General features: G+C 43.8%; 3 protein-coding genes across 5 annotated transcripts in view; 1 reads left to right on the top strand and 2 right to left on the bottom strand.

Annotated features, from left to right (window-relative positions):
• The window catches only part of ALG9 (ALG9 alpha-1,2-mannosyltransferase), a 55,981-nt gene extending 39,039 nt beyond the window's left edge, over positions 1-16,942 (bottom strand). For both annotated transcript variants that reach the window (XM_080929865.1, XM_080929866.1), the window contains exons 1-8: positions 16,817-16,942; positions 15,716-15,851; positions 12,001-12,135; positions 7,983-8,053; positions 4,150-4,238; positions 2,517-2,652; positions 445-532; positions 201-306 (exon numbers count right to left, since the gene is read on the bottom strand). In XM_080929865.1, coding sequence (XP_080785991.1) covers positions 201-306; positions 445-532; positions 2,517-2,652; positions 4,150-4,238; positions 7,983-8,053; positions 12,001-12,135; positions 15,716-15,851; positions 16,817-16,941 — 886 coding nt within the window. In that variant the 5' untranslated portion in view covers position 16,942. The remainder of the gene's footprint in view (positions 1-200; positions 307-444; positions 533-2,516; positions 2,653-4,149; positions 4,239-7,982; positions 8,054-12,000; positions 12,136-15,715; positions 15,852-16,816) is intronic.
• Positions 16,943-18,492: 1,550 nt separating this feature from the next.
• Positions 18,493-22,734, bottom strand: FDXACB1 (ferredoxin-fold anticodon binding domain containing 1; the record flags this gene model as incomplete). The annotated part of the gene is made up of 5 exons (XM_080930028.1): positions 22,549-22,734; positions 22,178-22,334; positions 20,736-20,939; positions 20,293-20,451; positions 18,493-19,681 (listed from the first exon to the last, which is right to left on the bottom strand). Exons 1-5 carry the CDS (start codon positions 22,718-22,720, stop codon positions 18,493-18,495), a joined length of 1,881 nt encoding a protein of 626 aa, XP_080786154.1. The 5' UTR covers positions 22,721-22,734.
• Positions 22,735-22,833: 99 nt separating this feature from the next.
• CFAP68 (cilia and flagella associated protein 68) lies at positions 22,834-27,816 on the top strand. Of its 2 annotated transcripts, XM_080930647.1 has the most exons (5): positions 22,834-23,143; positions 25,618-25,848; positions 26,666-26,732; positions 26,929-27,055; positions 27,525-27,816. In XM_080930647.1, the coding sequence occupies exons 1-5, from the start codon at positions 23,102-23,104 to the stop codon at positions 27,766-27,768; spliced, it is 711 nt and encodes a 236-aa protein (XP_080786773.1). In that variant the 5' UTR covers positions 22,834-23,101; the 3' UTR covers positions 27,769-27,816. The 2 variants fall into 2 exon arrangements, with proteins under 2 accessions (XP_080786773.1, XP_080786774.1); XM_080930648.1 differs by having other exon boundaries at positions 26,929-27,661.

Raw genomic sequence — 27,816 nt, 5'->3', positions numbered from 1 at the left:
GGGAGGAAGAGAAAGGAAGAAGAGGGAGGAAGAGAAAGAGAGGGAAAAAGAGGGAGAGGAAAAGGGAAGGAGAAGAGGGAGGAGGGAAAAAGAGGAAAGAGGGACAGTGAATTTGATGAGAGGAAAGAACTGGATTAAAATTATGAAACTTGGATAAATTAGCTGTTTTCTACTTTTCCCACAAAGTTGTGAAGCCTTACCATAAAGATCAGGCCCATGAGAAGTGAAGACATTATACAAAACAATGTTGAGAGGGGCAATCACCAACTTCCCATAATAGTAGCTGTCAATGACCACCACGGGCACCTAAGGCAGAAGGAGAAACAGCAGATTAGGTTCTCAGAACACGAGTGGAAAAACTTGGGAATAGGAAAAAATGACCCCCTGACAACTACCTCCCCACAGCAGAAGCCACTGAGAGCAAAGCAAGACACGGAAACTCACCAGGAAGAGGACCAGGGCCACCAGTGACCAGCAAAAAAAACTCTTCCACCTCTGCTTCAAGGCCAGTGAGTCAAAGGCGATGGGTAAACTGTTCAACGGAGAAACAAAGTGAGGCCTTAAGCAAAGCACCAAATACTCAGGACGGACAGACAGACGGACAGACACACACACACACACACACACACACACACACACGCTGAGCAGAGAACAAAACGGCCATACCAGTGGCAGAGAAGGAAAGAAGCTGGTTTGTGACAAGATGTCTTCTAAAAAATAAACTGGTTTTTCCTCAGACCCATCAGAGAGATGTGCATGCCACAGACGGACAAGAAACACAAGCACTAAACTGCTGGACACACTTGACACGGACCTTTATGTTTGGACATGTGAGATATATTCATTATAAATTCATGTACAATTGTTATCCTATACCTCACAAATAAATACTGACCTGTCCCTTCTGAAATTAACTAGGATTTTATTATTTATGTTAACTTGTAAATAATTCGTTGTGGGGTGGGCTCTGTAGGCACACATGTCATGCCTTGTGTGTTAAGGGGTCTATATACACACATGTCATGTCAATTCTGTGCCTTCCACGTGTATCAATTCCAGGGATCAAACTCGGATCTCCAGCCTTGCACAGCAAGTGCCTTTAGCTGCTGAGCCAAATCTCCCTCAGTTGCTCTCCACTTCATTTTCAGAGACAGGTCAGCCACAGATCCTGGAGTTCATCACTTCTAGGCTAGCTGGCCGGCCCATGCTCTAGAAAGGCATCTGTCTCCCCTGACACCGGATCACAGGAGCCCCACACCACACCTGCCTTTCAAATGGCCGCTGGGGACCGAACCTGAGTCCTCATGCTTACATGCATCATCCCAGCAACTCCTTTTACCTCAGTAAGTCGGCTTTGTCAGTCACTGTCTTACACACTCTAGGCCAACATTCTACCACTAAGCTATACCCCATAGGTAGGTACTTTTTAAAACGTGGAATACTATATTTAAAATAACCTTAATAACAACTAGACTCTTTTTTAGGATTTTTGACTTATTTTATGCACATGAGTACACAGTTGCTGTCTTCAGACACACCAGAAGAGGACATCAGATCTCATTACAGATGGTTGTAAGCTACCATGTGGTTGCTGGGAATTGAACTCAGGACTTCTGGAAGAGCAGTCAGTGAGTGCTCTTAAGCAATGAGCCATCTCTCCAGCCCCAAGATTTATTTTTTTTAATTACCTATAAAATGTGTATTTATATATGTGGGTGCTGGCACCTACAAAGCCCAGAAGAGGGTGACAGATGCCTGGAACTGCAGTTATAGGTAGTTGTGAGCCATCCAACATGGACGCTGGGAACCAAATCCAGGCTCTAAATCACTGAGCTGTTTCTCCAGTACAGTCAACAAGTTAAGTCAGCACAAGCCAGGAAAGGAAATGGTGGAAACAGAGAAGAGAAGGAGGGTGCACAGCACCTCGGTTCCAAAAATCTAATACCTCTTTCTGACCTCCAGGAACACTGCGTACATGTGTGCACAGACATACATGTACCACTTGAACATCATTTTCTTTTTAAAGAAAGACAAAGACAAAGGGAAAGGAGAGGGAGGAAGACAAGAGTTTAGCACAGGAGACATGACTAAGAGGCATTGCATATGTGTATGAAAGTATCACAAGGAAGCCGGTATGTATGATTCCTCTATGCTAGCAAAGCAAGTTACAAAGCAAGCATAATCTGCAGAGGAAATACTCCAAATCTTAGTGTCTACCTTCTCATTTATAAAATACTAATTTTATTGTATTTTCTTGCAGAGTTGTAAGATTTAGAAAAAAGGACTTGTGAAGAGTTTGGTAATTCGAGTAATGTCTGGCATTCATCGGGAGGTTAGGAGTCTTTGTTCTCCTCAGAATAAATCACAGCAATGATTAAGAATTTTTGTTCCTCAGAGTCTTTGTCAATCAATCCACTTCCTTTAACTTCGGGTGCTGCTATGGCAACCTGCAGCCAACATGAGGACTGACCAGATGTACGGAGACAGACAGGAGAAGAGTAACGTTGGTTTCTTACCCAAGAGCTGCACTAAACGGCCATCCTAAGATAGCCCCAGCTGCTACTCCCAGCACAGCAATGGGCATCTTGTCCATATACCATCCAGTCATAGCGATCAACGTGGTATACATGCAGAAGCTGCTAGGGAGGAATGCTGCCAAGGGGAAAGAAATGGAAAGAAAGAAACGAGTCTGAGATTAGTGCTGATTTTTAAAACTTTACCTACACTACAAAATGTCAATAATTATGAGTAAGAAACCCTGGACCACCCACCACCCACCCCCCAGCAAGGACACTGAGAACAAGAGAGAGGCCCTCACTTGTTGAGGAGTCCCATCCCAACTTGGCCCCCAACACTAAGCATCTCCCTCACAATTTCCATCCCAGACCCCCATAATAATAGAAGGGGTTTAGGGAGCCCTCCCTACTCTCTTGAATACCATCAATAAAGTTCTGCTGCACCCCCCCCAAAAAAAAAAAGCAAGCAGAAAAACTGGAGGTGTGACTCAGTTGCTGGAAAGCTTGCTTTAGATGCACAAACCCTGGGTTCAGTTCCGAGGACCACAAAAAAACTGGCCATGGTGGCCTGATTCCAGCCCTCAGAAGATAGAAACAAGAAGATCAAAAAAAAAAAAAAAAAGATCAAAAGTTTAAGGGCATCCTTGGCTGTACAATAAGTCTGAGGCTACAGGAGACCCGTGTAGAAATATACAAAAAAAGGAAAGGAGAAAAGAAAAGAATGGGTACTCAGGAGACAGCGCTTTTCAGAAGACAAAACGCACTGATTTTTACTTGTTCACGCCTGTTTTTCAAGTACACAAGGCTGTAAGTTCCACAAGGCTATCCATCCGGTCCCTTTTCTGGCTTGCACGTAAATATAAAGCTTACAAAAAAATCCAGTTTCCCCAGGAACCTCAGACTTATTTCCATGCAGTGAACATGACTCAGAAGACTTGGTGACTTCTGTATGGGATCTGATGTGCTCTAAGACACCCTGGCTCACACCTGTACCCTACAGGGATTCTAGGAAGCCTTCTCAAGGCTGAGAGCCACGTTCTGACATTAGCATAGCCCCTTAATCATCATATTTACTATAACCTTGTTACAGTATGCCACAGTCTGAACACATTCAAGGCCTTTGCCAACAGCAGCAAAGTACTCGTAACATCTCTAAACAGTATGTGGCTATTTACACTTCATAACGACCATCCCTTAAGCAGAAAAACCAATTGATTCTAACAAGAACGCCAATGGATAGGCAGTGAGATTTAAGACACTCAACATGGGTTCACCCTAAGGCTCTACAGCAAAGCCTCAGTACACGTGAGTGCTTCAACTGACATTGTAAAATTTACAGGATACTCATGTGATACTCACAGGAAGTCCCCACACATACAAATCTGTTTCAGGATTAGCAAAGTAAATAAAACATAAAGCACGTGAGACGCAACAACTTTCATAGATGATAAACAATGGTGTCAGTTCTAGCTGCCAATGCAGAATACAAAAGGACAGAAATATCTAAGATTAAAATAAGGACAGACAGACAGCGACCTGCCCGGTATTCGTGTTACAGAGGCGAGTGCTTCCTTTCATCCGTGCATCTGCACAGGAAGGTAAGTCTGCTGCCCCCCATCGTCCATTTACTCACCAGACGATGAACAGAACATGCCCGTGCTGAGCACCAGGAAGGCCAGCATCATTCGACTCACATGCAGCCCAAACTTCTTGCACACAGCCCTTGAAGAAAGATAAAGACCATTAATAGTGTGGATACTAAGAGACAGACATTGCAAAGCAAAGAAGAAATGGAGGCCTATATGCGAAATAACACTAAAGACCTAATGTAAAATACAGAACTGTCTAGACTCCTTAGGAATTTCATGTGTACAAGAAACCCAAGCCTCTTATGCCTAATACCGAAAAGCTCCTTACTTCGGAGGAAATGGGCTTGAAATTCATTAGGAATTCCATGTGTGTAAGAAAAAGCTTCTTACACTTGGCACAGAAGCTTCTCCTTTCAAAAAAGCTCCATATTTAAAAATATGTCCACTATCAATAGGGAAATAACATGATATAGTGAGAAAAACCAGACCTTGAGTTCGGGCAGTTCAAATTCTGGCTCTGCCACTTACTAGCAGTGGCTAGAAATATAATCTGCTATCTGTAAAATGAGGATGGCGACCACACCTACATAAAGTTCCTGTGAGAATCAATACCTGAAGAATACTTAGTAAAGAGCCAAGCACAAAGTTCAGTAAGTGGTTGTTCTCAACACGGATGACATAAAAGCGGAGGAAAGCCAGGTCGGTGGTGGGGCACATCTTTAACCCAGCACTCAGGAGGCAGATGTCTGAGTTTGTAGCCAGCCTGGTCTACAGGGAAAATTCCAGGACAGCCACAGCTACACAGAGAAATCGTGTTTGGAAAAACAAAAACAAAACAAAAGCAGAGAAGAATAGTATGAGTAGTTAAAGGCTTAAGCAGTGATGGAGGGAAAGAAAGAAATGGGGGAAGATGAAGAAGAGGAGGGCAGAGCAATCAAAACTAGAAATAGTGAAAGCCCTGTGGAAACCTACTGCTATGCAAGTTAACCAAAATATGTCTTTATTCTTTAAAAAAATAAAGTTTCAACAGAGGTATCTTGCATAAGTAGATAATGTTGTTCCCAGAAAACATGGATTACTACATGAAAATATCAACGCCAAGCATTGCACACTTCCCTATGAGTCACTGGTCAGGGAGGTCACAGGTCCCTAGAACAACCCACGCTATTTCCAGTGATCATTTTCCCATCACAACTAGATAACACCCTATCGCTGAAGGCACCATATACTTTGCTTGCTGGACCAAAATCAAGCGAGCACCAGCCTGGAAACTGTCTTCCTGCTGGCTGGCATCGCAGGAAGGTGCTATAGAGACAGCTGAAGGAGAAAGTCATCAGTGGACCCTATATGCTGTCATACAAACCTGCCAGGCAAGACGGGTCCACGGGGGCATAACTGTTAGGGGGTAACCAAGAACTTTCTGATTGAACCTGAGTTCAATCAGAAAGGATTCACAGGAGGAATCCATGCCTGATTCCTGTAAACCTGGCCAAAAGCCCACTGCTGGAAAGGTCGTAGGCTTTAGTGGGGGGTCTACCAATGTAGTTTTGCTAAATAGACATGCCAAGTGCCTTCTGGGGCTGGAGAGACGATCCAATGGTTAAAAGCACTAGCTGCTATTCCAGAAGACCAGAGTTCAATTCCCAACATCCACATGGTGGATCCCAACCATCTGTAACTCCGGTTCCTGGGAACCTGGCACTCTTTCTGCCCCTCAGGGCACTAGGCACATACAAAGCACACAGACACACATGAAATTAAAACTCCTATGCACATTCATTTTTAAAACCCTTCTTTCTAGGTATTTGTTTGCATCCATCGATCAGCGCTGTGCGCAGCCTTGGGCAGAGAAGCAACTATTTACAGCAGTCAACAGTTACTGCAGAGACTCGGAACCGGCCCAAGTGACAAGACTGAGTGCAGAGCAGGACAGGGACATGGACAGCAAACCACACCAAGGTCCAGAAAATATTACTGAGGGGGATGGCAAGAACATAAGAGCCAGAGGAAGGGAAGGAGTGCTCTGCCACGTGTCTTCTGGACAGGCCATGGCCACGGCACTAAGCCACGAAGCCACCCTCCCACCCCCCGTTCAGCACTATGAAATGCTTCTGTTTCTGCTGCTCTTGATGGCTTTGGTCCCCGAGTTTTCCAGATTTTGGGAAGTCCTCTGTCAGTCTCACTGTCCTTAGAGGTACTACTCCATTAGTCCCTGGTCAGTTTTAAGATTGTTTTTCTATCTCTGGTATTTTATACACTTCTCTTATTTCCAGATTAAAAAGGAAGGCTTATTTGGTTTGTGAATTCAATTTTCACTGCCTCTGGAAAGCTGTGAGCTATTCATCCCTGAACCTTGCCTTTTCTCATTCTCTGTATCAGATCAGACGTAGATACCCCTCTACACCGTATTTCCTCTGTACCTCCTGTTTCCTAGCAACTTCTCCAAATCAATCTTTTACTTTACTACTCTACTTACTAGCAGTTTTAATCTGTTTAGGCTATCTATTGAGTTTTAAACATCAGTATTTCATGAATTTTACTGACGTTGCATATACACACATGTATGTGCATATAAACTCTCTCTAGGGTCTCTCTCCTTTTCCCACTGGCCTGGTCATTTCCGCAGGCTCTCGCTGTTCATTATGGTTTCAGTTCCCTGTTCCACATCTCTACACACAGTAAATTCTGTCTTCACCTTATTAATTGCTAATAAACAAAGGTTCACAGGCCGGCCTTCAGAAGACTGCTGTTTCTGCTGGCTCTTCATGTCCTGTCTCTTTATGGTTCCTCTCGTCTGTGTGTGAGGAGCCTCCATCCTGGCATCTTCGTTCTGTTTCTCATGCTGCCTGGGAACTGAGCCCGGAGCCCCACACGCATGAAGACAGGGCTCTGCCACAGAGCCTCTCTTCCAGCCTTGCTTTCGCATACTTTCCTGTGCATTACAACTTCATTCCTGAGGGTTGTTTTTGTCATCTGGATTACGAGTTTAATTCTCTAGAGGAATTTTCACATGAGGTATGGGGCCTCCATAACCCAGTAAGTCCTCATCGTGGGACTTAGGAGATGACATGTGTGAAATCCACATGAAAACCAATTCATGGGTACAATCCCCAGCGGAAGTGCTGGTTTTCTTTTACTTCTGTCCTTGCCAGAGTCAAAGCCAAAAATTAATTTTAATCTGACATGTCTAGCTATGTGAAGAGTTTTTATAACAATCCTTTAAGTCTGGGTATCTTTTTCTTTAATTTCTGGTCTTTAAAATGCTATTGCTTTTGTTTTTTAAATTTACTTATATTTCCTGTGTACTGCATGTATGTCTGTGTGAGGGTGTCAGATCCTCTAGAACTGGAATCACAGACTGTTGTGAGCTGCCGGCGGGTGCAGGAAACTGGGGTGCTCTCAAAGAGCAGTGTGCTTTACTGCAGAGCCATCGCTCCAGCCCCAGGTCTGAGGACCGCTTAATATGTTAAGGCACTATTAAATTTAAATGGTTTTTAGGTGTCACATTTTTCAAAAGGCTGCTGTTTTATTGCTAGACTGCTTAAATGCATACGGATTCATTACTACTCAGTCGGCTGAGAGCTACTTGATGGGAGGCAACGTGCAAATGAGAGAGAATCCTCCCGATGACAGTCTTCATAAGCTCAGCTCCAGGAGAGAGGAACCAACTCTCCTCGGAGAATCAAAAATAAGGTTTCACTAAATGCTACGAGGGCCAGTGAGACATTGTGCCACAAACTAAAATCAGTGTATGCCCAGGGGAGCAGAAGCTAGAACCCCTCCTTCAGCCAGAACACCAGGAGGAGGGAGAGCTGCCTGAACCTGAGCATCTGTGCCCGGGTCCCAGCACTGTTGGATGTAGAGTTTTGATACTTACTTATAAAAGTAAAGTTCACAAACACAGCTCACAAAAGCCAGGAGACATCTCAAAAAGTAGAATACAAGAATCTGAAAGAAACCCAGAGTAAAAAAATGGAGGTCAGCAAAAGGAGCCGGGGCAAGCCTGTGAGGATGAAAGGGTCTCAGCTGTTGTCAGAAACTGTGCTATGAACTGGTACAGTCCTCTTCAAGAGCTGAGTTTACTGAGAACCACGCGAACTTTCCAATCCCCAGACTCAGTGAACCTACTTCTTTTACTGTAAGAGGGGTGAGGACCTCCATTCATAAGAACTGTAGCACTATTAATTTAGTTAAAAGTACAAAATATCCAATTATAAGTAAACTGATCACGCTCCATCCAGCTTGGAGAGAGTACTAACCAATGGCGAACACGCTGGCTCCAAGGACAGAGAGGCTGATCAATGCGCTGTCTTCTCCCTCTCCCCCTCTGACGCAGGCTCTCACGCTGCAGCACAGGCTAGTCTGAAACTCACTGTGGAGCGCAGGATGACCTCAAACCCATAGGAATCCCCTCGCCTCAGCCTCTCGAGTGCTAGGACTGTACAGCTAAGCTACCTCATCTGGCTGCAACAGCACATGTTAAAGAACCATAAAAAGGTAAATACCGATTATTGACAAACTCCATCAGCACTACAGCTATGGAAACTACATGCACAGGAAAGGCTGGGATGGAGGGGCTCTGTCTCCTACATGTCTGCAATACCGATTAGCCAGTTCTAAGAGTAATAAAAATAACTATAAGGGTTGTATTGATGAGTTTTTAAGATCTACTTATTTTGATGAGTGTTTTGCCTACATGCATACCTGTGCACCACTTACATGCAGTGCCCAAGAAGGCCAGAAGAGGGCATCAGATCCCCTGGAACTGCAGTTAGAGATGGTTGTGAACCACTATGTGGGTGCTGAGACGCGAACTCACATCCTCTGGAAGACCATCCAGTGCTCTTGAACCCACTGAGCCATCCCTCCAGTCCCTTCATTGGTTTTTATGCTACAGAGCACTGTATGTTAGGCTCACCAAATCCTTACAGCATAACTGCTCCCATACATAACAGGATAAATGCAAGCAGCCAACACCGCTACAAAGTGACAGCCTCTCTCAAAGAAAAAGAAAAAAGAAAAAGAAAAAAAAAGAAACCTAATTTAAAAACAAGCAAAGGTTAGAGAAGCAAACTGGAAATCCAATATGTATGCACTCTGTGCCTTTATCTTCTTATAAGAATCTGTCAATTATCTTACCCAAAATAAAAGTACACTGCACTAAAAAAATTAAATAAAAACAAGCAAAGGTTGTGAAAGAATAATTGACAGAAGGGGATATCTGAATGGCAAATACATAAAGAATATTCCACCTGCTAATCACCAGGGAATCCATTTACAGTGGGAAGCAGCTCAGATACATGAGAAAGTCAGAGGTGAAAAACAGGAAGGCTAGGCTTCAAGGCTGCACAGACTAGTCAGGGCCTGGGTGTGGGTCCTGCCTATGAATATGGCAGAGGAATTCACACATAGATCCAGAAGCAGAGAATACTCAAAGGGAGTGGCAGGGGGAGAGGCAGCCAGGGGTAGAGTTTAAGCATTACATCCCACCTTTCACCCACACCCCACTCTAGCCTCAGCCTTAGAAAGTAGGATTCAGCCTACAGCAGTGATTCTCAACCTTCCCAGTGCTGCGACCCTTTTCTATGGTTCTTATGTTGTAATGACCTTGAACCATAAATTTTCATTACTACTTCATAACTACAATTTTGCTACTGTCACAAATCTCCCTTGAAGAACTGCCTTAATCAAACTAATTTGAGGACACATCTATGAGACTGTTTCAACTAGTGATTGATGTAGGGGAGTCCAGCCCACTATGGGCAGCACTATCCCTTAGCAAATAGACCTGGACTATACAGAAAGCTAGCTAGAAAGGTGTGGTGGCACACACTTTTAATACCAACACTAGGAATGCAGAAACAAAGAGATTGTTGGGACTTCGGTGCAAGCCTTGTCTACAAACACAAGAAAGCCAGCTAATTAGGAGTACACCAACAAGCAACATTTCTCTATGGTTTCTGTTTTACTCCAAGTAGGTCCTGAGATAACTTCCCTTAATGATGGATTGTGACCTGGAAGTATAAACCAAATATCTCCTTTTCCTTCAGGTTGCTTTTATTCAGAATATAGACAGCCAAAGAATGAAACTGGAACATGTGCTGTTCTCGTCACATACATCAGGTGACAGTGACAGAAGAGGACTCTGGGAACAGCAAGTCCAATGTGATGTGGACATTCAACTAGAAACAAAAACTATTAAGTACTTTAAGCTGCTGGCTTTCTATTGAGTCCTTCATCTTATTTTTTCTTTAGCAAGTTCATAAGCAAAAACAAAACCTAAAAAGCCAGAAACATAATACTTGGTAGAGAGGGAGAAACAGTGTCCCACCACTTTCTATGTGTTTCACCTCCGTGATCCTTGTGGAAAAGTGGAAGTGTAATCACATCTTCCTTCCAAAACCTGTCAGTAGGTGGGAAGAGACATGAACACATCTGGTCCTACACAAATTTGGGCTCCTCCTACTTCTCAGTCTCATTCAATCCACCCCACACTCTCTCCACAATCAAACTAATTTATGAGAGATAACGCTGGCCTTTTTCTCATTCTTAGACCTTCAATTTACAAAGATGGTTCCTAGTATCAGAGACAGCCCAGTGGTTAAAGAGTTTGGGTTATTGATCCAGAAGACTAAAGTTCAATTCCCAGCTCCCACGTCAGGCATCTGAGCAACCTATAATTACAACTTCAAGGGTTCTGACATCTCTAGACTCCACAGGCAGGAGGCGTGTACACACACGAACGACACACACATGATTAAAAATAACAGTCAAAAACCTCCCAAACTTGGGGATGGGGCATGGCTCCACAACTAAGAGCACATGCTATACAAGCAAGAAGACATGCATTCAGGGGCATGGTGCCTGTGGGAAGGCCAGGTGTGGATGGCCATGTGCTTTTTTTAACCTCAGCACAGGAGGCAGAGACAGGCAGCTCTTAGGAGCTCACTGACCATCTCCTAGGTAAAATGAAGATTCCGGTTTAATGAGAGACCCTGTGTTAAGGAAATAAGGTAGAGTGCAAAAGAAGAAGACCCCTGGTGTCTCCTCTGCTTCTGCACTTGTGCTCACACAGACCCACAAACCTTCACCTGTGTGCACGCGACACACACACACACACACACACACACACGTATAACACATATGCACACACACCAACCACCTCCTTCCCAAATTTGGCAAAAGGCATAAGCCTAAATGTTCAAGTAACTTACTGAACTCCAAACAAAACAAACTTAAAAAAAATTCATACCAAAACAACACTATCAAAAACTTTGACCCTGAGTGGGGTCTTGAGCGCTCTACTTAAATTAAACCCTCTTAAAATGCTACCCCATCCTGCCTTGAACTTTTCACCTGCTCTTCCCCAAAGAACTGTAAGGCATGAAGTCAAACCAGACTTGGTCACTGTCCCATCAGTAACACAATGCACACCAGGTAAAAGCTGCTGGTAGAGATGAAGTGATGACCACACAAACAATCCTTTCAAAGCAGAGGCACGGCAGTGAGATGCTCGGAAAAAGTGTTTGCTGCACAAGCCTCACAGACTCAGTCTGATCCAAGGCACCTACAATGGAGGAGAGAACGGAATCTAAGACACTGTCCTCTGACCTCCACATGGCTCACATACCCACACCCACACATGACCATACATACACAACTTAGAGAAGAAAAAACCAGTTGGGTCCAATGGCTCACAGACACAGTAACCTGGGAAACAAGGGGAAAACACTTGAGTCTGCAGAACATGCAAGACTCCATCTCAAAGAAGAAAATGAAAAGAGAAAAGAAAGAAATGAGCCTCTTGGCTGTCAATAGATTTTGTTCCCTTTTCAAACTGCCCCAAGACTTACCTCTCGGTGGACGTGAGTCACCACCAGGTTGGCCAGCCTTACCTTGTTAGTCTGCAGGATCCGTGCATGAAATGCAGCCGGCCAGGCATGCAGCAGCAGGTAAGCGTACGAGCGGATGGCATACACGGGGGAATACTCCCATGTCTGAAACCCCTTCCCATAGATGAGGTAGTGTGTCTGAAAGTAGAAAAGAACCTGTGTTGAACTTCTCAAACACAAAATGCTGAGAATTAACACCTGTAACTAATGAATAAGAGAAGAGACGTGGCCTGGATTTATTTTCTTAAAATAATGTTTAAGAAAAACAGAAAAACTGTAACTCTTTTATTTTCCTTAAGTTATACACAGGAAGCATCTTCTGTTTTTCAATACAAACTGTGTGTAACTTCCAAATTTTCTGTAATAGGAAGTCATTAAAAATAAAAACACATAAACAAAAACACTCAAGAAAAACAACTTGAGTGGATTCAAGTGGCAAGTGGATTGTGAGCAACACTGTTATCTGAGTGAAGGCCACTCTCGATGTGACAAGACACTGTGACCCAGAGAGCAACTTGGAGAGAAAAGGGTTCATTTCTTCTTTCCTAGTATTATTACTAAACTTTTTATTATTTAAAACAATTTTCCTGTGGAGGGCCTTCTAGATACATGGGTGGTGGGAATCTGACAGGCCAGGACAAAGAAGTAAGCCCAAGGTGGAAACTGACTCTGGGCCTGGGCTCAGGAAACAGGCCTGGATTAAGAACATTTAATTTGAAGCTCAGGGTAGGCTCAGCAGAAGCATGTGTGGCAGTCCCTTTGTCTCTGTCATCCTGCTTAGCCCCTAGGAAAGATATTTACAGGCCTTTGTTTATTGCCTTGCTTGTTCCCTGACTCAGAACTGATCTTACTATTCTGTATACAATTAAAATGGCTTAAAAGCAGATTAAAAAAAAAAAAAAAAAAAAAAAACAAAATCCTGCTTCAGCCTCAGAACTGGCTGGGGTCATGTTATAGTTTTTTCTAATTGTCTTTTTTTCTTTTCAGTCCTCACTCCTGCCCTGGGGAACCTGTCGACTGACTGAGCTGATGATCTTGGTCAAGTGGCGCCCAATGTGAGACTCAAGTAAGCGGGATACAGTGAAGGACACCACAGAAAAGGAAGCATGTGCGAAGGAAAGTAAAGAAAATTTGGGCCAACGGTGATAAACCTTGTCAAAAGGGACAAGGTAATGGTAAAATGTCTTTTGTGTATGTGTTTATGGATGTGCTAAAAGTCTGGAGGGGCAAAGATAATGCTCATAGATGCTTTAAGTCTTTGTACAGATTAGACATAGTTTAGTCCCTAAACTTGAGAGAATGGGTTTGAGAAAAGCAGGTTTCCCCACCAATCCAGGATGCTTTGGTGAAACAGAAGGAAAATGTGTCATTCAGTTCTCTTTCCCATTTATTGCCTGTTGGCACCAATCTGTCCATGTCTGTGTTTTAGTTTTGTTTTAAAAAAAAAATCAGGTTTTCAATTTGTATATTGATAGCCAATATGTAGCTTATGGTTTGCAATTGCTTGGAAATTGTTCTTTTTTTAGATAGTGTTAATTCTCAAATTTTACAATTATTTATACAAACTCAACAACATAAGAGAACATACTGTTCCATACTTTATAGGATGCTTAAGAGCTCATACTGGACCCCTTCGTGAGGACAATGCCACAGCAGATTTGTATGGCAGACAGATTATAGGCCTTACACAGGAACAACTGGCCACACAATCTCCTTCTTCACATCATCAAAATAACGACAGCGTAAGACAACAATTTGGTATTTTTAGAAAATACACACCAAATTGTAAAGATTCGTCCTGTACCACATGATGGTATTAATCCTCCAGGATTTATACCTAATCAATTATGGCAAATGGATGTTACTCTTATTTCTGATTTTGAAAAAGTAAAATATGTACATGTGAATATTTCATGTACACCTTTTCAGGCTTTCTAGATGCAATTTCTTTATCAGGAGAAGCAACTAAAAATATAATTACTTATTGCCTATGTTGTTTTCCTATGCTTGGTGCTCCAAATCAGATTAAGACAGGTAATAAAACTGGCTATTACAGTCAAACATTTGAGATGTTTTGCTGGCAATTTAATATTATCCATATTACTAGGATTCCTTATAATCCTCAAGGACAAGGTATCGTGAAACATTAAAACAATGGCTTCATAAAATAAAAAAAGGGGGAGTTATTTGATCATATCCTTCCCCTCCCCTATGTCTCTAGATCCTCTCCTCATCCCTACTCACCCAACTTCTAAATTCTTTCTCAAAAAAAGAAACAAAAATTCAATATAACAATGAAACCAAGAAGACAAGATAAAATCACACCCAAAAAGGGGAAGAAAAAAACCCAACACCAAACTGTAACCAAATAAAAGCACACACAACAAAACTGTGGAGTTCATTCTATGTTGGTCAACTACTCCTGAACATGAGATGTGTCCTGGAGAAAGTAACATACCCAGTGTCACTTTATTGAACAACACTGATTTTCCCTCCCTCCGTAGGGATGAAAGTTCAGTTGTTAACCTTTACCCTACTTGCTAGGTTTTCATTCATTCATTCAAAAAGAAAAAAAAAAAAAAAAAGCCAACAACACATCAAGATAAAACAAAAACCACCACATCGAAGTTGGACAAAACAAACCAACAGATGGAAATTCAGTTCCATGTGACAGTTAATCATTAAAAGCAGTGAAGACAGGAACTCAAACAGGGCAGGAACCTAAAGGCAGAAGCTGTTTACTGCCTTGCTCCCCATGGCTGGTTCAGCCTGTTTTCTTATAAAATGCAGAACTACCAGCCCAGAGATGGTGCCACCCACAGTGGGCTGGACCCTCTCCATCAAATCACTAATTGAGAAAATACCCTACAGTTGGGTCTAATGGAGGCATTTTCTCTGCTGAGGCTCCCTCCTTTTCTAATGACTCTGGCTGTGTCAAGCTGACATAAAACTAGCCAGTACAACCCTTTGGGCAAAGATAAGAAGTAATAAACTTTAAAAGCTGGAAAAATGTAGCTTCTGTCTAGGAAATGGGATCTGGACATGAGGAAAATGAATAACTTTATTTCCCTCAAGTTTTGGAGTAATCGTTAGCTTTAAAACCTACATCCACAAGTATTACTTAGACTTCCAAAACCACTTAAAAGATAATTGTTAAGTATCACCTTTGAGTGTGCCAGCTAAAGGTCATAGACTTCAACATTAATTAAATCAACAATCTGGGCTTTCTTTTAAGACCTATTTTATTTATGTGTAGATATTAGCATGAGTGAAAGTATGCATGTGTGTGCCTGTGGAGACCAGAAGGGGGCATCAGATTATTTTTATTTTGAGACAGGGTCTATGTGCCCCAGGCTGCGCTAGCACTCCTAAGAGCTGCCTGCCTCTGCCTCCAGACTGCTGTAGGTTAAAGGCGTGAGCCACCACAATGGGGCTGTCATATTTTGTTTTGGAGCTGGAGTCACCTACATTTGAGCTGCTGGGATGTAAACTATAATCCTCCTCACAACCACAAAGCAGCATTTTTTAGGTATAAACATGAAAACGATTTTAGTATTTTTCACACTTACATTCTCCCAAATCAAGATCAAAGGCCAATCCCAGAACTAGGGGCTAGGGATGTAGCCCAGTGGTAAAGCATTTGCTTCGAATGCCCAAAGCCATGGGTTAGATTCCCTAGGATTGTGAAGACTGAAAACCAGCTAACTAGATCACCTACTGGTTCCCAGTAGTTGAATGTTTCATCGCAGTCCGAGATGTTGCTGAGGAGGGCGGCACACAGCCTCGCTGAGAGCAGGCACTTGAAAGCAGTAGACCCTTCAGGGGCCCAGACTTGCCCTGCTTTATTTCCAGACCTGCCCAGAAGGAAAAGGCAAAATCATTAGTGTTATCAGGAAGCTCCTGATAAGGAAGACTAAAGCCAGACAGAAAAGACAGAAATGGCAAAAGACAGCGACACAATAAAGCCATTCACCTAAAAGAACTAAGGCTGTTATGTTTAAGAATGAATAAGGAAACGCGTTTGCAATCACACCTCCACTTCCTGCTTCTAAGGTACACACTAATTCATACACGTTGGCTTGTTTCACCACAAGCGAACTAGTCACTCACATGAAGACCACCATGCTCTCTCCATTCCCTCCTTCAAAAGAATGAGGCCTAATATAAGGTGCAGGTGCAGACCTCCTGTGTTCCCATATGCTGACGGCCCCCCACTAACGCAGATCTAACCCACAGGTTACCAGCATGGAGAGCGATGGGTTCAAGTGCTGGAGTCCCAGAGGGAGGGAGAAAACAGTAAACTGGAGTGAGACTCAGATGTAAAAGGCATACTCTCCTGCCAATGGCTCCTATAGAGAGCTCGGCTAACTCTACCAGCGCAAAGCCCGCACATGTGGACTTGAACCTGAAGCATGGCAAACCCTCGCTGCAAAGATGCAGGGACCAGCGGAGGGGCGAAGATCGAAGCGAACTGGGACGTTCCCACGAGGGGCAGAGCGCCAGACTGCGAAAGCAGACCGCCGGCAGAGAGCAAACCCCCGGCGGAGAGCAGAGCCAAGGCTCGCAGCGAAGAGCAGACTCCAGGGTTAGCGTATAGCCCCTGCTCGCTGAAGAGAGCCGGCCCCCGGGTGAGTCCAGACCCCGGGGTGAGCACAGACCCCCGGGAGAGCGCACACCCCGGGGTGAGCGCAGACCCTCGGGTGAGCCCAGACCCCGGGGTGAGCACAGACCCCCGGGAGAGCGCACACCCCGGGGTGAGCGCAGACCCCCGGAGCCGCCGGACCCTCCCGCCGGCCACGCCCTCCGACTGCACACGCACTCTGGCCGCGGCTCCGCGCCTGCCTCCCGGCTGCCCAGCAGCTCCCGCGGCTTCTCCGGGGCCGGACCCGCGTCCCCGCCGCCGCCCCCGCCTTTGAGGCGCTGCCGGGCCCTTCGGCTGGTCATGACTAGAGTCAGGGAAAGGATAGAACTCTGCACGCTACGGAATCAGTGAAGGCGTCGACATTGCTCGGCTGGGAAACGGTGTCCGCCGAGGGACAAAAATCCTTGACATGCGCAACAAAAACTGAAGTAGTGTCAGTGGACCAATGGAAGCGAAGGCCAGAGCAGCAGTCTTCGTTAGCCCTCCCACTTCTGACTCCAGTGTTTCTTCCCTCCTTTAACTTGTTTCCTCCACTTCTCAGCACTCCACCTTGCCAACGCTACAGTGTAGCGTGTGAAGGTATATACCACAGCTGCCTACCCAAGGAGAGGTCTCTAAAAGGTTATTTTAACATTTAACACCTTGCCTTATCTAATTGAGAGGGATGGAAGCAAAAGTTGCTGAGAGGCAAACCTAGTGAGGCCAGAATTCAGATTGAGAAGTGAAAATCTGAAGAAATGCTACGCAAAATGGCAGATGTCACTGATGTTACTACAACCGGCTGTAGGCGATTTTTACACCCGTGCTTTCGCTTAAGGAGGCCAAGATCCAAAGTTGCTTGGATAAGAAGCAGTGCTGTATTCAATTATGAGAACTGAATACAAACATACTATTCTCACTGCGTTAACAACAAAAGTAAGAAAGAAAGGGGAAAAAAAGAGCTCTTGTTGAGAGAATTTTTTTTAAAGGGGAGGGGGTCTGAACTTGGTTTCAGGAGCCTTTCACAAAAATACAAAGACAACACTAGGTGACTGCTCACCCAATCCTAACTGCAGTGCTACTTACCTGGGGAAATTCATGCATACAGGATTCTAGAGGGAACACTTGACAGAGTCCCGAAAGCGTATAATGCCACTTCCTAAGTCTGAAAAAATGGAGATTGATCACGTACATCAGTTATACACCGTCATTAATTACCAAGCCCACATCCAACCAGAACACACTTGTGTCCGTGTTTCCTTTGATGAAGACTAAGGAGAGAACATAAGGATGTGAACAGAGTAGCGCTTTCAGACAGACCCAAACGTCAACCCTAGCTTTGAGTCCTGTGGGTTCTGTGACCTCAATAGCCAAGGATGAAGACTACCAGAATCCTGATGAGAATGTGTAAGGCATGTGGGACACATGCCAGAAAGAGGAACTGGAAATGTACACAGATTTTTAAAGTCACGTGGTGAGACAGACAGGTTCCATAGCCTCCTCAGAAAGAGAAGATCTAAAGTAGAAAATCCTTGTTTTGTTTGCTGTTTTCGTCACCGCTCTGTAGGGGGACTTTTGTTCGGTTGGTTTGGGTTTTTCAGACAAGGCCTCACTATATAGCCTTGGCAGGTTTCCTGAGCACCGGGATCAAAGACATCACCTCCTCCACGACAGGCCAATGTATGCATTCAAATATCTACAGGCATCTTTAGGGTCCATCACCGAACATTACTTGGGTCACCACAAAAAAAAAAAAAAAATTTACACACACACATACACAACAAACAAACAAACCACCAGAGTCCAGAAAGGATCAAGTTTCAAATTGTTCTTTTTCACCACCCAACATACACTGTAGAAAGGACGTTACTAACCTATCGAGGTGAAACGTGTAGCTGTCTTTGAATCTCTTTTCTGAACTGGGACTGCATTTCTGCTACCAGCTGTGGGGTGAGTGCCTTATCACAGGTCTGATAGGTCAATCTATAGCAGAGACTGACCTGCTGTGTCTCTGGGTGCTGGAAACGGTCGAGGAACTGTACAGAAACAATAGTGTCCTGGGACACTGCTCGGGCTACAGTGTGAAACTCCAGTTCATCAAATGCATTCTTTTCATCTAACCAGAAACTAATGTCATGCACATAGCATGGAGGATACAGAGAATAGCTTTTAAAGTGTTCTATTTTCCCAGGGGCAAATCTTTTCAGGAAACGGTTATCGAAAGTCCACAATAGTCTCCAATCAGAAATATCATAAGCAAGCATAACTAATAAGTCCAAGTTTACAGAAACAAACACAAAACACTGGTGTTTATGTTTAACAATCGTAGATGTGACAACAGACCCAATAATCAGATTCTCAGTACAATCTGGGCCAAAATTAAGAGAATTCACATGAATTATATAATCCTTTCCATTTGGTTGAAGGACAAATTCCACTGAACTGCTCAAACTGGAGCCCTCCTGCAAAGTCTGAGTCAGAAGGTTGCCTAGCGTGCCCTTCAGGTGATCCAGCAGCAACGGAAGGCAACTCTCCTTCGTATTTCTATTAAACCCAAGGATGAATAAAGTCTCGTGAGATGCTGGCATTATAAAAGGTAAAATGTGGCACTTCCGAAAGACAGGTCCACTGAGGACGTGCAGAGAGCCTGGGAGGAACTCTGGAGAATGGATGACAGCTTCCGCATGGACAAGAAGAGAAGGCCTGAGGCCGAGCTGGCCCTGGAGCTTGCCCTGCTCACAGACTCCTTCCTGAGTGGCTTTGCAGCCATTGCTCACAAGACTTTCGGGAAGAGTACATTCTGAAACTGACTCAGGGATTTCTTCCATGTCTTGTATTATTTCACCATTCAGGAACTCAAAACATGAGTTATGTTCACGTAGACGAATCCAAAAGGTAGGCAGAAGGTCACAGGTCACTGGAGGGAGGACACTGAGGCTTCCCTGTGACAACAAGGGGAGGGGACACTTCAGCCTTTTTAAGGGAAAAGTTTTGCCCAATTCGGCAATGAGTTTCTCATTGATGGTTCTGATAGGATGACAGGAAGGTGCATCAAGGAACCGCCTGTTGAGACACATAAAGCAACTTCTCACTGACAATAATAATTACAAGTGCTAGAATTGAAGTCATCTGTTCTTATATAGAAGACAAGTATCCTTAAACTGATCCTGAAAATAAGTCATTCAGCATATGGAGAAATAGCATGTGCATTTTTTGACTTGGTTTGGGGTGGTTGTCTTTTGTTTGGTTTTTTTTTTTTTTTTTTTTTTTTTTTAATCTTTGTTTTTTGCAACGACAGGAGCAAAGTCGGGTCTTGGGTATGCTGGGCAAGTTACTCTACCACTAAACTATACTCCCAGGCCTGGGAATTAGCACAGTCTGCCACCACCCCTATATCGTAACCTGACAAGTCCCTGCAGTTCTAGCATCATCTACCATCCATTCAAAATGCAGTAACCACTAAGACAGCCATGGTACAGCTAAGGACAGAAGAGATTCCCAGCTACATGAAAGATTACCTACCTGCAGGGCTGGAGAGACAGCTCACTGGTCAAGAGCACTGGCTGCTTCTCCAGACGACTGGAGTTCAATTCCCAGCACCCACAGGGCAGCTCACAGCGGATCTGGCACCCTCACACAGACATGCAGGCAGAGTATCGACACAGTAAGAGTACCTGTTCAGCTTTCCTAGAAGGGCTTCTGGTTCTGTAAAGTAAAACCATCGGTCCTCCAGTCTGACTCTGAATGTTCTGGGCTGAGAGTTTTCAAAGGGTAGGCTCTGGGTGAAGATATGTGTTAAAGCACCTTCTATATGAAAGGGCCTATCCTGACTCCTGCCAAAATAAATGAACAAGTTACTTCTTCATATTTACATTTAATTTAGTTTAAATTAAGTATATATTCACATATATAATATATTCATACATTTATACATACATATATAGTTATGCATAAAATTTAGTGTATAAAATATATATATGAAGGTTTCCATTAGTAAACAAATATTTTTGAAACTGCATCAGAAAATTGGAAATGAAAAGGCCTGCTTTTAATTTTTTGTTAATACTTCATGCAGAAGATGAAAGGGGAGAAGGTTTAGGCTTATGTAATTACTTACCTATACCCAGTACACCTGTATCCTGGCACAGCCTCACAGCTAAAGGGACACACATCACTTAAGATGAACCCTCCCTGGGCTGCCATGGCAACTACTTGCCAACTGTTGTGCCACTCTCTCTGGGGCTTGTCAACAGGAGTTCCACCTTGTCCTCTACACAGTGCCACATGGACTTCTCCTTCCTTTGCAAGAACATCAGCACAGCTTAAGGGGGACAAACACCAGAAATTTATCAGAAACCGAAATTACCAAAGGAATCAGCGATATGCACATGGTTTAACTCTGAAGCAGTTAAAATTGATCCTACCTGCAGTGCTCTATTAAACATAAGCATAGAAAAGTCTGCCCGTGCCCCCATAGCAACCCCAGTCACCAGCTCCACATTTGTGGAGAAAGGCCAGAGTCCGTAAAGCTCTTGTATATAGTTCACTCTGTGCTTTGCTTCTTCCCACTAGAAAACGTCTTACTGCTCTCTGCCTATCCTATAGCCCGGGGCTGGGCTGAGCACTGTCGGCATGGATAAGGCTCTGGCTTTAATAATCACCATACACACTCATCTAGACTTCAACTCCCTAACTTAAAATACTGCCTTTGCTAAAGGTCTCTCAACACCTATAGCCCAGTGGAGCCCTCTGCCACTGTCGGTTTGGGACACTGATGTAAAGCACTATTTTAAATTCGTAATCATTTTAAGGAGCAGTTATTAGTAGCCCCAGTTTATAGATGTGGGGGGAGAAAAGGAGGAGGTAAGGGCTAAACTTGTCGACAGTTTTAAGTGGTAAATAGTGGGTCAGGATTTGAACCCAGGATTTGTGGCTCTTAAACCCATACTTGTAGTCATCAAGCTATACTGACTTTTACTATTTTGCATTTTAAGGACATTTCTGAGGTGGGCTGGAGAGAGGATTCGGCAGTTAAGAGCACTAGCTGTTCAGAAGTTCAATTCCCAGAACCCTTATATACCTCTAGTCCCAGGGACCCCAATGCCCTCTAAGTGGGACCTCCCTGGCCAGGAGGCACACAAATATTGCACAAACATTTGTGCTGACAAAACACCCATATCCATATATTTTTTTTAACAAACAATTTGGGGCTATCTAGGTGATCAATGGGTAATGACTGGTGCTTGCCACCAAGCATGGTAGCCAAAGTTCTATCTCCCGGATCCACGATGGAAGGACCAACTCCTGATAAGCTGTCCTCTGACCTCCACACCCATACACACACTAATTTTTAAAAAAAATAATCTTGCCTTTTTTCTCATAACGCCTATTTTTACTTTATTTGTATCTCTTTAAAACAAGACTATGGGTTTCTCTGGGTTTTATCTTCTGTCCTCGTGTATCTTGGCAACTTTTTCCCCCAACTACAAAGTTTGTGTGCGGTAACTTGGTTATAGACACCTGGAAACATTTTCTATGCGAGGACTCGTCCTTCGTTACCTCTGGAAAAACTTGGCAAGCAGTACCCTGTTCTTAGCGACTCCAGCTTTTCGTCCACAGTGAGGGAAGTTGAAATAAATTCGATCAAAATCCCTGTCATCTGCTTGCAGGGCGTGTGCCAGCTGGGTGCAATCCACACCAAAACGCACTTCGACACCTGACAAAAGTTTAAAGGCGTGAAAATATAGACCAAAAGAAGTCTTAAGATCTAGACAAACAACACCACCCAGCAAACCATGCAAAAAAACAGCCCGGGACTGAGCGCACAAGCGCATCCAAGGGAGCGCCCCTAGGAGGCGCACTCGCATTCCCTACGCGAGCCACACCCCCACGCTCCGGGAGGGGCCTCGCGGAGGGCTGGGACCCACTACCTCGTTCGCGCAGGCGCTGTAGGTTCTCTAGCGCTACCGGATCTCCCTCTAGATCCGCCCGGTGCTGGAAGCCGGTAGCCGTAACACTGACGCCTGGATCCAGGGCGTCGATCAGAGAAGCGGCGAAGGAGAAATTCCCCTCCCCGACCAACAGGAGGCGCCGAGGAACCATGCTCTCTCGCTACTTGCCGGCGCTCTCTGGGGCGCACATTTCTTACGTCACTTCCTTCGCGTGGCCCTCGTCTCCCCCTCCCTACTCCACCCGGCCCTAGTTGATGACGCACCAACAGCTTGTGGTTACCTGGATAAAATTTTAGAGCCACTGCTAGGGAACTTAAACCGGGAAAATGAAATGGAGCCCTCGGCTTTGCCCCCTTCATCTTCGTGCGCCTCCAAAGGCTTGTTTTCTTTTCCGTACACGGACGGCCCAACACGAACGGCTCTGAGCGTCTTTGCCATCCTTGCTTGAGGTCTCCTAACAGTCACTGAGGGGTGAGGCGAGTCCTGCGTATTCCAGAGACACAAGGGCTCCGTAACTGTACCCTTTCCTGAAATGGCTGCTTCCTGTTCTCTCAGTTACTCAACATATCTCCAGGTGTTTGTATATCCTATTTTCAAGAAGTAACATTGAACGCCTGTTTTGTTTCATGGCACTGTGAGAGCAGTTAGGTATGTGGATGGATTAGAAGTGGCCTGCCTACTATCAGATGACAAACGTACAAAGGAGGCAACTCAAATAGAATGGGGTGTGTACCCACAGTGGGTGAAGGAATTCAGGACACTATGAATGAAGCCTACACAAGGGGAAACCCTACCAAGTCCTGGAAGGGAGGTATAGATTCCCTGAAGTAAGCCTGAGCCGGAAGTTAATTGGGGGAAGGGAACTCATTTTATCTAGGTAAAAAGGATTAAACAGACCGAAGGAACGGTGTGGATAAAATCATAGTGAAAAGAAGTGTGTTTGACTGGTTGAACACAGTTGGCTGGAGAGTAACAGGTGACATTGTGGAGTTAGGGAGGCCGGGCCCAAGAGTGTTTAACCATTCAATAGCCTAAACCTTATTCTGAGAATATAGAAAGACACTAAAAATACAATATGGCAGCCAATAGGAGGCTGATACAGGAGCCTAAAGAGGTCTCAAAATGTAAAATGAAAAACTTTGAACTCATTTGAAAAAAAAAAAAAAGCTACCTTATTGATTTGATAAGGGCTTTTTGTTGTTGGCAATCCTAATCAGGTGGCCTTCAGAAAAATCAACTTTCCACCCAAGATCTCATTTGAAAAGAAGATCTAGCACCCTAACATTGATGCTACAGGGCATGTCTATCTGGCAGTAGTTAGCTGAAAACTGAAAAGCAGCCATCAAGAATAACCAAGTATTCCATTTCTTCATAGTGCTTCATAGTACTGGTGACAATTCCCTGCCCAAGCACCCACCCTGGGCTAACCTAGCTAAAGAATAAAGACCATAAAAAATATGTGTAAGAATGCTCAAGAATTTGCAAAGAAATATGGAGGAAAGTGACCTGTAGTCTAAACTGCCGTGAGTTTAGTCTCGAGTTTGAGCACAGACCCCAATCAGTAAATTCACATACTCAAAAAAAAAAAAAAAAAAAAAACTCTCTAGGAAGCTGACTTGTACCACCACCACCTGTTTGTGGCAGTTGCTAACTTTGTCGTTTTCTTAGTCAAAGGTGGTCCAGGTAACTTGTAAAATAGGACTTAAAAGTCCAGGTGTTCTAGGTTGCAGAGATGGCTCAGTGGTTAACAGCACTAACTGTTCTTCCAGAGGTCCTGAGTTCAATTCCCAGCAATTAGATGGTAGCTCACAACCTTATGTAATGGGATCTATGTCTTCTTCTCATGTTACTGAAGACAGCTACAGTGTTCTCCCATACATTAAATAAATAAATCTTTTTAAAAAATATTTAAACTTGGGAAGACAATATAATTTGTTTTCAAAAACCACTTTCCTGTGGAAAAAGGATTAATCATGAACAAGGTTGATGACAAGGAAACCTGATAATAAAAGGCAGCTTGCAGTACAAGGGACAGAAAGAGACAGTGGTCTGAACTGGAAATTGGCAGTGAAGATAAAATGTAGAGGACTGATTAAGAAATCAGCAGGACTTAGTGACTGACTGATCAAAATGGCCAAAGGGGGACAGGAATCAAACCAGCCCTGTTTTAATGTCCCTGACAACTAAGTGGATGGCTGTCCTGGGTATGGCCAGTCTCACCTCTAAACACTAGGCCTGTTGGGCTTTCTGGGTCCACATACCAAGTCATCATGCTGTTTGGTGACATCATGTTCATACCTTCACAAAGGCAGATGATGTGAGGGCAGCCACCCACAATCCCATCCTTCCCTGCTCTAGTATTGGGTTTGTCCGCCTGTGGAAAGGCAGTTGGGTTGTGTCTCTCAAACCATGGCCATCTGTCTATGGTGATCTGTATGCCTTTGTTTGGAGAGTTGAAAAGAACAGGTTTGGAGACATCATTATGACCATGGAACTGCCATATAAGGGTCACTGTTACTCTCTGAAAATTTCCAGCAAATCACTGTATTCACCATCAAGCGACACATCAGTAATACAGGTACCATCTTGCTCCTAAGTCCAAGGACCCGGCTTATTTAGTAACCAAGAGTTGGGCTTTTGGTTGCTTGGCAACAGTTTAAAATACAGAGATTTACTATCTGTTATGTGTGCAGAAAACCTATTTGTTTGGGAGGGTTTCTCAACTCTTACATCTTGAACTTATGAAAACATCCAGCTAGTTGCTCAAACGATGTTGGGGTTGCTGAAATATTTCCACTCATTTCAAGGAAGGTGGGACAGTGGCATTTGTGTAAGTCGGTCATCCAGTGCTGCTGACTGGCAGGATAGACCAGTGGGCACACACTCCTGAAGAGGAAGAATCAGACCCATATGAATTATGCTTGGACAAAAGCGTGGAGTATTAATAAGGTGTGCTTGTATTAGCACTTGGACAGTTAAAGCAGAGGTAGAAAGGCACAACTTTCTGGCTCTCTGTCTGGTAAGCTTTTATGTTTTTTGTTTTTCCAGAGACAAAACCTTGTCTGTTATCTCAGAAACCCACACTACGGCAGCCTTATTTACGCCGATGGTCATGGCGAAGTGTGGACAGACTGGAATGACATGTCCAAGTTTTTTCAGTATGGATGGAGATGCACCACTAATGAGAACTCGTATTCCAACCGTACCCTGGTCGGCAACTGGAACCAGGAAAGATACGACCTAAAGAATATTGTAAAGCCTAAACCCTTGCCTTCCCAGGTAATATAGCTTCCTTTTCTTCTGTTTCTGTTAGGAAAAAAAAGGCCAGTGGCCACGTGATATTTTCTTTGTAGAATGGTGAGTTCATCCTTCAGCTGGACCGCCTAACCCACTTTAGTATCCAGTTGCATATTCCCCGTCAGTTATCAGATGATAAGTGGATCTCATTTTCTCGTGCTGTGTTTGGATCTTCCCTGTTAATCTACAGAAAGGCAGATTGCCTTTTGACTCAGGATAGCTTTTCCTCTGGACTTGTTTACCTGAACCTTGCCCTTCAGTCTCCTAAACAAACAACCAATGGATAAAAAAAGTATGACAGACTAATCCCATGGAAACCTCTAATCTACCTCATATGACAGAGCAATTGGATTCTTGTTACACTGTCCCTTACTTCTTGATGTTAGCTATAGGCTACTAGATTCTTTTTGTTCTTGTTTTTATTTTAAAGGTTTATGCTGGACAGTGGTGGCACATGCCTTTAATCCCAGCATTCAGTAGGCAGAGGCAGGCATACCACAAAAAAGAAAACAAAATTCTCCAAGTGTGCATGCATGCGTGCGTGCGTGCATTTGTGGTGTGTGTGTGTGTGTATTTGTGGTGTGTGTGTGTGTGTGTCTGATGTATATCTGTGTGAGGGTCTCAGACCCCCTGGAACTGGAGTTACAGACAGTTGTGAGCTGTTACATGTATGCTGAGAACTGAACACAGATCCTCTGGAAGAGCTGTCAGTGCTCCAAATTGCTGAATCATCTCTCTGGTCCCAGATACCATCTGCAGAGATAGAGTCTTAATCTATTGCTTTACTTTTTCTTTCCAGTTTGGACACTGCTTTGAAACAACATATGATGCAAACTATAACAACAAGAATCCACAACCAGCACATAGTAGGTGGACTCCTGTTACTAATCCGTAACTCTAAGCGCCCATCACAGTCCCTGGCAGATAGAAGGAACTCAAACATACGTGTGACTAAGTGAACAATTTCTCTTTCGACTGAGTTTTGACAGGACTAGGGAAAGGTATAAGCTGTGTCACGAAACTCTCTGTTGATTGTTTTCCTGTTGTCTTTCCTTCCCATAGGATTTAAACGAGAGCCTCATTGGTTTCCTGGACATCAGCCTGAGCTGGAACCTCCTCAGTACAAATGCATAGAAAAGTCAACCTATATGAATAGCTACTCAAAGCCTCAACCCACTCATTACTCTTGGTGTGTATACAATCCAAACGTAAACCAATCTTAGTATCCAGGAATCTAAGAAAAAAAAAGCTTCAATTGTTCTTCTGGAGTAGACGGTAGAAAGGAGCACATTCTAAGCAGACTCAAAATATCACTCTTTCTTAACATGATTTCTATCTAAATAAAGCACAGCACGCACGCACACACACCAAAAAAAAAAAAAAATCTCTATTTTTGTTTACTCTGTCCTGGTGAATTTTTATCAATATAACACAAACGTAAACATATTTGGGAAGAGGGAATTTAATTGAGAAATTGCCTCCATACGATTGGCCCATAAGCAAGCCTGTAAGGGTGTATTTTTGTTTTATTAGTGATTGATGTGGGAGGGTCCATCCGGCAGTCCTGGGTGCTATAGGAAAGCAGGTTGAGCAAACCATGGAGAACAAGCCAGTAAGCAGTGCTTCTTTGTGGCCTCTATATCATCTCCTACTTCCAGTTTCCTGTCTTCAGTTCCTGCCCTAACTTTCCCGGATGATGGACTTAAAAGCTCTAAACTGGGAGGCTGGAGAGATGGCTCAGTGTTTAAGAGCACTGACTGCTCTTCCAGTGGTCCTGAGTTCAAATCCCAGCAACCACACATTACAGGTGGCTCAAAACCATCTGTAATGGGATCTGATGCCCTCTGCCCTCTTCTGGTATCTTTGAAGACAGTGACAGTGTACCCACATACATTTAATTAATTAATTTGAAAAAAAGCTCTAAACTGAAATAAATTCTTTCCTCTCTAA

The sequence above is a fragment of the Micromys minutus genome (assembly GCF_963924665.1).
Source record: "Micromys minutus genome assembly, chromosome: 16".
NCBI lineage: Eukaryota > Metazoa > Chordata > Mammalia > Rodentia > Muridae > Micromys > Micromys minutus.
The sequence above is the reverse complement of the archived record's forward strand: the minus strand, read 5'-3'. Positions and strand labels throughout refer to the sequence as shown.

What these genes read in the sequence shown, in the direction of transcription:
- CFAP68 (XM_080930647.1), top strand. Translation starts at nt 23,102, where the DNA reads ATGGCTGCTTCCTGTTCTCTCAGTTACTCAACATATCTCCAG. An exon ending in GAATCCACAACCAGCACATA is followed by an intron (nt 26,733 to 26,928) that starts GTAGGTGGACTC and finishes TCCTTCCCATAG; the next exon opens with GATTTAAACGAGAGCCTCAT. An exon ending in CAACCCACTCATTACTCTTG is followed by an intron (nt 27,056 to 27,524) that starts GTGTGTATACAA and finishes TCCTACTTCCAG; the next exon opens with TTTCCTGTCTTCAGTTCCTG.